This window comes from Rattus norvegicus, chromosome 16 (genome assembly GCF_036323735.1).
Source record: "Rattus norvegicus strain BN/NHsdMcwi chromosome 16, GRCr8, whole genome shotgun sequence".
Classification (NCBI taxonomy): Eukaryota; Metazoa; Chordata; class Mammalia; order Rodentia; family Muridae; genus Rattus; species Rattus norvegicus.
Genome location: NC_086034.1, coordinates 50,824,440 through 50,834,712, shown reverse-complemented (window position 1 = coordinate 50,834,712; position 10,273 = coordinate 50,824,440). Strand labels below are relative to the sequence as shown.

Here is a 10,273-nt window from a genome sequence, read left to right as displayed (position 1 = left end):
AGAAGCTTCAAGTAAGTATTTTTTGAAGGTCACTAGGTCACTATAAACTAATTCATAGTCTAACCCGACTAAAACCGTTTGTCTTTCCTCTCCTAACAAACTGACCCCCATATTGACCCAAGACCTCCCATCCTCTCAGTGTGATGCTATTCAGCCCTGGAGGGCACACCTGTGACATTGTGCTCTTTTCTACTTGGTTCGAGGTGGGCGAGCCCACTCATAGTCTGAACTTTAGAGGTAGGAAGACACACCCCTGGTTGGGATCTTGCGGTATGAAGATACACCTTTAATTTGGGCCACAGCTTCTGCTAGAAGCCTATCTACATAAAGACCAGGGAGAAGGAAGGTTTTGCTCTTTACCTGCTTGCTCTCACCTTGCTAGCAAGTCGGTTCCTTCACTGGCATTAAAACCTACTTCGTCAGGATTCCAGCAGATACGGAAGACCAGCTGAGACACCCAGACGTGTGGAATTGAGCAACTACCAGATTCTTGTGAAAAGCTCTCAGGTAGAACTTTCCCTCGGGATGGAGACCCTCCAACTTTAAAGACCAGACCGAGACACCACAGGATGCAATCAGCAAGAGGATTTGGTTTATTGTCGGGATACACAGGCACAGGCACCTGCGGGCGCTTCAGTCACTCGGGGGACTGGCGCGCCCCACGGAACCAAGGATGGGCTTTTATAGGATTTTGGGGAGCAGAAGCAAGCATACAGAAGCAGATGCATGGTTACAGGGATATAATTGGTGGATTCTAATATGGCAAGGGTTTAGCCCGGGGGCAAGTTTCCTAGCTACCTTCCTGAAACATAACGGCTGACTCGGCCCCCCAAGGGTTCAGCCCGGGGGCAAGTTTCTTAGCTACCTTCTTGGAACATAACGACTGACTCGGCCCCCCACCAGGGTGTGGGACCTCTCCCGGGGCTTTTTTTTCATTGTCAGGTGCTCAACCGAAGTCGTCCTGTTGCCAGGCCTTCAACCAAACACATCCTGCTTGGCAGCCGCTGTGTACTCAGTGTTCTAACCTTTCCCTGAACCAGTCATCTTAAGTACAGCCTTGCAAAATGGCGTTACTGCTGCTAAGCTGGGGGTCTTTCACTTGGACTTTGTGTTCACAGTTAGCCATTGTTGGACTAGCTGGACTGCAGCCTGTAAGCCATTTCAGTAAGTTCCCTTTTTCCGTGTGTGTGTGTGTGTGTGTGTGTGTGTGTGTGTGTGTAGTATATATTTATATTATGTATTATATAGGTGTACATACATATAATATAATACAATATATTTATATACATATGTGTGTATATGCATATATATAATACATATAATATATGTGAGAAAGATTCATTCCATAAGTTCTATAACTCTAAAGAACCCTGACTAATACACTCTGTTTCTTTTGTTAAAATTTTCCCTTTTTGGCAAAACAAAAGAGATGGGAGAATTATTAGGTGGTATCGTGGTAGGGGAAATATCTATGGATGCTACCCAAGTCCCCTCCTGGGTAACCTCAGAGGAATTTTACCTTGACTGGCCCTTTTAATCTGTCCCCACCCCCTACTTCTGAGTTACTGGAAAACATTCTAAGTAACGTAACACACAGAGATAAGCCAAAGTTCTGTAAGGAGGGGAGTGGGCCCAAGTCTGACTAGAACCTTTGCAAACAAGTTAATGCTGTCTATCCCCTTGAGACATCTCTCACCTTGCCTAGGGCAGTAAAATCTAGATACGGCGGCAAGTACAGCAACCCCTGTATCTGTTGTAGGTGAAGCAAGAGCCCACATTATGAGCCAAAATGAAAGGTATTAGCAGGAGATTTAACACGTACACTCACACTTGGAGTTGCAAGGTGTTAATGAGCAAGACATGGGAAGGCATGCATTTTTCTCACTTGGCTGTTTGGTTTTACTGTTGGTGCAGAAAATCTGAAACCTCTAGTTGTGAAACCATGAATCAGGAGAGTTTCCTGTCTTATGAGCAATGCCATCTTTAAGGCTTTCAGTGAAAATCAGGAATAGTGAGAGCGACTTTTTGCAGCAAGCAGGGTCCTAGATTTACTGCAGAGGGGAGTGTGTGAGCCGACCAAAATGGAGAACTATGAGAAGTGACTAAATTATGTTTGACAGTCTTTCCAAGGCAAAGGAAGGAAGGAAGCTTAATGATGTGGTTGAAGGACCAGCAGCAACTGGTGATAAATTAGTTGTAGGTTGGTAAGCAGAGAAATGAATCCAACAGACCCAAGGACTATAGATGAGGGTGACAAAGACCAAGCAGAGGGCGGGGGAGAGAAACTACTTGCTCAGGACATAATGAATTTTAGTGCTGACAAGATAGTCAACTAAAGTGACTAACTTGACATTAAAAATCATCACTTTAATCTATGTGGCTCTTTGAGACCCGAGTTTTATCGAGGCAAAAAAAAAAAATCTATAGTTAACAATGAAATATTTCCCCCCTTGCTTTCCTGGCATCCACCAAGAGCAGTACATAATTTAATTACAGAATCTACAGGCTGGACCATGGACATGAGGAATGATGTGTCTGTGCTAGTGAGAAATTAGGTAGAACCAACTGTTTATTTTCATCATTCTTCCTCTGTGGGGCTAAATTAATACAGTTAACAAGCTTTTGTTTGGATTAGCAGTTGAGACCGGGGATGTGCAGATTTGAAGTCATGATCATTACAGTAGTTTTTATTTATGGAGCAATGGCATGAAGTCTAGGGGAGTAGCCAGAAGGGTGGATAAAACAAATAGGGACACGTCATTTTGTGCTGGAATTTCCTCCAGATGTAGGGCTCACACATCTGAGCCCAGCAAACGATGTTGAAGGTAATCAGATGTAGTGGGGCATGACTTCTACAAACTTTACCAGGGGACTGTCAAGTGAGCAAGTGTCCACCTTGACTGGAAGGAGAAGACTTTGGCTTGCATCTCCGTCTTTCACAGGTTTGGAGAGTTAACTCTAAACCTGGTCAACCAAAAAGCCAAGTTTCGAAGTACGGGGCCTCTGGGCACAGCTGCTCCCTCGAACCATTCTAGTATGAAGTCAAGAAGCAATTGCTGGCTAAGAGATGGTTAGAAAGACATAGTGTGTAAGGCTTATTATGGAGGCCAGAACCAGGTCCGCGGCAACAGGAATCTTTGGGTCTTTAAGTTTCTGTATTTAAGAAACTCCTTAAGGAAGTTGGTGATGGATTCAGAGGACTAGGAGGGGCAACTAAAACGCCCGAACTCTTAGGCCCGTGGGTGGGTGTGGCCAAGCGCGGTCCCTCCCTGAGTGCACAAAAAAAACAAAACAAAACGAAAAAGCAGGATAAACCGCACAGGGACCGTAAAAGTCACTGCAACACCCGGCTCCCGCTGCGGGACAGGCGCTGGCTCCCCGCGTGCTGGGCAGACTGCAGATCAACTCTACCCGGGACGGCTGTCCCGGGGTAGGGACCAGGTGGTCGTGATCGCGTGGAGCTGCAAGCCACGCTCTTCCCCGCCCCCCTTCCGCCGCGCGCCAGTCCCGCCTCCCTCCCGACTTCCTTCCCGCGCGCGCGGCGGCTGTGTAGGGCGGACCGTCTGAGCGTGGCCTGCACCCCAGCGGAGCGGACGGTGGGCGCATCCCCTCGCGGAGGACCCTGCTCCGGTGCTCAGCCTGCACGTGGGCTGCACGGGGCTCGCCGCGGCGGAGGGAGGGAGGGAGGGCGCACTCAGAGTCTCTTCTGACGCCCACGTGGCGGGGAGGAGAGAGACTTGAGAACCCGGAGCAGAGTTGGGGGAGCATCTGTTTGTTGGTGGTGGAGCAGTTTCTCCCTGGACTGGTGACGTCCCTGCCTCAGTTTCCTGAAGCTGTCCGTGGGTGGGTACAGAGCCCGGGGGGCTTTACAAAGCAAGCACCAGGCCGACCTGGGATGGAGAAATGTGTCCTCTCTCCCTGCCCTCCCATCCCCCTCCAAAGCCTTAAAGCAGGCGGGAAGCCAATCAAACCAGTGTGTCTCGGTTGAGCAGGGTTGCAGGAGTGACAGAGTCCTTGGCTAGTTGTGCTTCCTCATACCTGTTCACAATAGGTATTGCCCTGTACAGCAGCATAAGTTTAACGTTCGTAGCCTGAAGGGGAAGTTTGGAAGATCTCCACCTTAACATTTCTCAATGAATGAGGTGACCCTTCCTCCCCTAGTTTAATTTTGAAAGGATTCTCTTAGCTCAAGTTCTGTGACTGTCCCATCACCTTTGCAGAGACTAAGGGCTGGCCTTGAAGCTCATTGATACACAACCTGGTTTTAGTATGAGCATTTTCTCTTTCCCCCTGTTTGATTCATCCCTCAGAGTTGATTCATCGATTTATCAGGAGGAACAAAGGAGGAAGGAAAATGAGAGAAAAAAAAATCACCTGATAGTTACCAAACTGGCCTGTTTGCCAATGCTATTTATTTGTTTGTTTGTTTATATTTCAGTACACTGGGCTTGGAGGGTGAATTTCCTGAGTTCTCTGAGTTTGTAAAATACGATGCTAATGCCTACTTTAGCTAGAAATGAGTCTTATACATGTATATGTAATGTAGAGTGGGGGTGGCGGGGGGATTTAGACAGTGTCTGGAATCCATTAGATGTTACACATTTTTATTCTCCCTTCCATGTTTATAAGGAAGGAACTAAAAGATGGGGCACGTTGCAGACAGTATATAGGAACTTAAATTCTATAGGAAAGCAGGCAGTACATGAATTATTTGGAAAGTTAACCAGTGCTAAATCTAGACTTTTCAAATAATGTATTTGTTAATTTTCTCTTAAGACCAGGATGTTTTCTCTTGAAGTCAAGACTCAGGTTTTGTGATTTCTGCTTAGTAAGTCCAGCTGAAGTTGCCGAGTTTAGGGCTGATGCATTTCCTGGAATGCAGATTGACAACTGCTGTTCTCAATGTTTAGTGGCATATGACTTATACACCCAACATGAGTGACATTTCCTGCAAAAAACGGGATGACTATCTGGAGTGGCCGGAGTATTTCATGGCGGTAGCCTTCTTGTCAGCACAAAGAAGCAAGGACCCAAGTTCCCAGGTAAACCAGTCTTGTAGGAGGATGTTCAGATCCTCGCAGAGATGTACACAAAGAGCAGGTGAGGGAAACTCTCGGAAAACAAAGTAAATCTGTTGTACCATGTGCAGTATCGTCTCTCCCAAGCTTCTGACTCATCTCCTGTGTCCCCAGGGGCACTCGAGCTATTCCTAGTTATAATGTTTCTCTGTTTCTAGGTGGGAGCCTGCATTGTGAATACAGAAAACAAGATCGTTGGGATCGGGTACAATGGGATGCCAAATGGGTGCAGCGATGACCTGTTGCCCTGGAGGAGAACAGCAGAAAACAAGCTGGATACTAAATACCCTTATGGTAAGGAGCCTTCAGATTCCATCCTGCGTCCCGTGCTAGCCTGTTGAGTGTTTCATTGAAAAAGTTAGTCTTTCAGTGAACGTTGGAAAAGGGGAGATTGTAATGAACTACCCTGTCTTCCTCTACCCCCCTTTGAATAATGTTTTAATTAATTCTTTGATAATTTTAGCTAAGATTTATATGTTTTTGCTTATGGACATGTTTGTGCCTGCATGGGTTTATCTTATATGCACTATGTAGGTGCAAGAGACTCTAGATGCTACAGGAGAGTGTCGGATCACTTAACTGAAGTTTACAGGCATTTGTGGGCCTGCTGTGGCTGCTGGGAACTAAATCTGGGCCTCTCTCTAGCTCCTCCTGCCCCCATCTCTTCGGTTTCTAGGAGAGCCACTGACGGAGGTGTGGTGATTATTATACAGGCTTGCTCTGATTGTCCTGGTCTTTGTTCCCGTGCTGAGTGTGGTGTATTTCACAGTGGGCTGATAGCCTATAGACACCAAGTCGTGCATTGGAGGCCACAGCCCTTTACTGAGAGAGTAGGGGCATGTGTGAGGGGCTCTGTAGGTTGTTTTTGTATTTGGGGAAAGCAGAGTCAGTTTGCCAATATAGTGCTCAACCAAGCAGGGCTTGCCCATGCTCTGCTGAGACACAGAAGATTCAGCCTCTTGGCCACATGAGGACATGACTCAAGTACATCTCTGGGAACCAGTTAGCAGACTGAGCTGGACATCAGGAGGTGGGTGGTACAGATGCTCTGCCTGTTGCTTCAGTCTCTAGTCCCACAGTGGGCTGTGCACAAACCCAAAGGTGGAAGTTTACAGATGAAGACTAGCATGTACTATTAAAAAAATCAATTCACTATAGGCATCAGCCGGTGGTGTCAGTCTGTCCCAGCCGGGTACCGAGCCCATGATCACATGTTTTTCCTTGCCGAGGCCTCCCAGATCTCTGAGTTAGCTCTCTCCTCCCTGGCCAGCTGCTGCCAAACCCATGCTTCTTGTCGTGTTTATTATTTAACCAATTAGGGGAAATGCCACTACAGAAGATCTTTGACTTGGCTGTTGGACTGTTTACCTTGAGATTAGGAGAGGGTGCTGGATTAGTTACTTTTGCTATGACCAAACTGACAGAAACGACTTCTGGGAGGAAGGATTTATTTGGGCCCTCATTTTCAGAGGCACTTTAGTCCATCTTGGTGGGAATGTATGATATTGGGGGTGACCCTGCTCTTGGCCTTAGAAGTGAGAAGTAGTTACTGTCTGGTTCACATCCCATGAACAGTTCAACCTTTGTAGAACTTTGGGGAGGTATAACCTTTAAAGGCCCACCCCCAGTGACCCATTTGCTAGTGAAGCCCCTTTTCTTTTTTCTCTTTTTTTCCGAGCTGGGGACTGAACCCAGGGCCTTGCGCTTGCTAGGCAAGCGCTCTACCCTTGAGCTAAATACCTAAACCCCCCCCCCCCCCCCCGGTTTCTTTTCATTTCCTTTTCTGTCTTTCTTTCTGTCATCATCATCATCATTATTACTTTTTTGTTTTGTTTTTCTCTTTCAGTTGTGAGTTCTGGTTTCTTTTTCTTTTTTTTTTTTTAAAGATTTATTTATTTATTTCATGTATGTGAATACACTGGCTGTCTTCACACACCAGAAGAGGGCATCCAATCCCATTCCAGATGTTTGTGAGCCACCATGTGGTTGCTGGGAATTTACCTCAAGACCTCTGGAAGAGCAGTCAGTGCTCTTAACCACTGAGCCATCTCTCCAGCCCTTGTTTTGTTTCTCAAGACAGCATTTCCCTGTGACGTTCTGGCTGTCCTGGAACTAGCTCTGTAGACTAAGGTGGCCTTGAACTCAGAGATCTGCCTGCCTCTGCCTCCACCTCTCGAATGCTGGGATTAAAGGTATGAGTCACCATGCCTAGCAAAAAAAAAATCCTCATTTCTTAAAAAAGTTGTCCACTGTCGAAAATAGCTTCACAAGCTGTGGACCCCAACGTATAAGCCTGTGGGGACATTCTAGATTGGAACTGCGGCAGGCACTTCCTGCACTCTCCTCAGCCCCAATGGGACCCCCTCCAGAGGTGATGTGGAAGAGACGAATCAGCTTTGTTTTGCTCGCTCCTGATCCTCTGCCTACATAGGTAATTCCAGAAGAGTCAAATTGGGCTGCATATGCTGGTTTTTGACTACGTAGTGTTTGTTACACCAGGTATGGAACAGATTGTCTCTGTTGGAAGCAAAGTAGATTAAGGTCACCAAAAAAGGGGAAGAATTGTGTCTTCCTGAAATCAAGTTCCAGGTATCACTTCATTTGTTGAGTCTTCCCTTGTAGGCTTTCCCTCCGTGTAGAGAGAATGTCTTGTGTGTTGGGATGCATCATCTGTCAGTAATCAATCTGATGGCCTATGGCTTAGGCAGGAAAGAGGAGGTGGGACATCCGGGAGGCATTCTGGATTCTGGACTGGTGCCAGGCATGGGTGAGTCCCTCGGGAAGATGTGACACAGATGCATGGGCTTGAGCACAGGTAACCAGCCACGTGGCAGAACCTAGATTGGAATACATGGATTCTATTTTAAGTTATGATGCAGTCAGAGAAGAGCCTAGTTATATGGCCAAGGTATGTCTAAATATAATTTGAGTCTGAGTCTTATTTCTTTGAACATGGGGCTGGAGGGCAGAACCAGACCAAGCACCTCTGGACGCTTCTTGTGAACTATGCCATGTCTGTGTTTAGTCTAATTTAGCTATTTTAACTAATGTTCTCTTCTTAAGTAAGCCCTGTAAGTTTCCTTATAAACCACCTAAGGACATCCTGGGTGTTTGGATGGAAAAGGAGAGAGGTTCCCGAAGAAGAGAAGGATTTGAGGAGCAGAGACAGCCACAAAGCACTTAGGGTTTTAGGGTCTAAAAAATAGTTCTGTGACTAAGGGGCTTTAATAGAGAGTTCATTTAATTTCACCCCCTGGTAGGAGCGGCAAGAACATAGATAAAATTAGGAGGGTTTAAAACGGTCTTCCAGGGCCTAGCTACAGCTCGAGGTCATGAGTTATGTGAAGGGCTTGCTAGCATATTTTAGAAACCTTGTCATCTTGACTTTGATTCTGTAAGCCTTTGATGGGAAGAAAGAAGGGAAATGATTAGTTGTTTTGAAGCCTATGCAAAAATAATTTTTCACAGCGCGGTTCGATGTCCCATATAAAAACGGTGAAGCAGAAGGGTCGATATGTTAAAGATCTACATTGAAACGTATGGCTTACTCCAGTCAATATTTCACTGAGTCGGGACAGTGACGTATGAGTCCTTCCTCCGAGCTCCGGGAAGGAGGGTTTCTTAGAGACATCAGTCTGTTGTACTCAGACTGGTTGCTAAAGATACCAGTGGATAGGGAGTAGTGTGAGGGTCCCTAGTGGTCACTGGGCACTTCTGAAAGTGGGACTTGTGCCTTCTTTAGTCATTGAGAGTCCCATCTGGTACCCTAGAAACCAAAGACTGAATTCCATTCTCTCACGCACGTACACACACACACACACACACACACACACACCACACACACACTACACCACACACACACTACACCACACACACATACATACACATTCCACAACACACACATATCAAACACACACACACACACTACACCACACACACACTACACCACACACCCACTACACCACACACACATACATACACATTCCACAACACACACACATATCAAACACACACACACACACACTACACCACACACACACTACACCACACACACATACATACACATTCCACAACACACACATATCAAACACACACACACACACCACACACATATACACAGACACACACATCACACCACATACATACACATACCACAACACACACATATACACAGACACACACTTCACCACACACATACATACACATGCACACACACACACACACACATCACCACACACCACACACATACCACAACACACATATCCATCACACACACATACACACACACACACCACACATAGACACACACTGTACCATATACATACCCATACACATAGATACACACTGCACCACACACATACACACACATACATAACACACACTCACACACACACACAGATACACATACCATATTCACTCACACACCACACACACACACACACTCACACACCACACACACACACACACACACACACGCACACGCACACGCACACACCCTCCCCATCACCTGGTGCTCTGTAACCTCCAGAGTGACTGGCTTTGTTCTGAGGCTGTCACCTTTTGTCCAACATGGGGAGAGTGCCTTTCAGAGTGGCTTCCCCGGAGGAAATAAAGCCACACAGGCATTTGGCCAACCTCGCTGATTGTTTTTTATTGAAGAGCTGCTGAGTTTCTGAGCACTGGATGTCCGTCTCCATTATTTCTTATCATCCATCCGATACCTTTAGGTTTTCAGAGCTCTTTGCCCTCGCTTATCAATTATTCATTTTATGTGTAGCTGTGTTAGAATATAGACAATTTTCTTTCACGAGAAGAAGCTTGTAATTTGATGTACCATAAAAATTGTAGAAGGTATTAAATGGTTTTTAAAAGGCATTTAGCATTACTACCGTCGTAAGACGCATAAAGATGGGCTTTAAGTCTAAATTGTGAAGACTGTGTACACTGGACATTCATTCTTGCCTTCCCTGGGCTTTTCATGCCACTGAGAGGAGAGTGTTCAGATTGCCTGGGATCTAGGAGGAACGCTTGCTGGTGTTAAGGTGTTTTTAAAACCTCTGCCTTAAGATTACAAATTTTAATTTAAAAAAGTAAGGGGTCGCAGCCAACCGTTGAACTGAGCATGGGGTCCCCAATGGAGTAGTTAGAGAAAGGACTGAAGGAGCTGAAAGGATTTGCAGCCCTAAAGGAAGAAC

At 46.0% G+C, this 10,273-nt stretch overlaps 1 protein-coding gene across 6 annotated transcripts in view; it reads left to right on the top strand.

Moving 5' to 3' along the window:
• Nucleotides 1-3,314: 3,314 nt before the first annotated feature.
• Nucleotides 3,315-10,273, top strand: part of Dctd (dCMP deaminase) — a 31,700-nt gene continuing 24,741 nt past the window's right edge. For 3 of the 6 annotated variants that reach the window (XR_010058286.1, XM_039094376.1, XM_039094374.1), the window contains exons 1-3: nt 3,315-3,843; nt 4,911-5,042; nt 5,237-5,372. Coding sequence is in view for 5 of the 6 variants with exons in the window: in XM_039094376.1 (XP_038950304.1) it covers nt 4,917-5,042; nt 5,237-5,372 (262 nt within the window). In the remaining variant the exon portion in view is untranslated. 6 annotated transcript variants of the gene reach the window in all.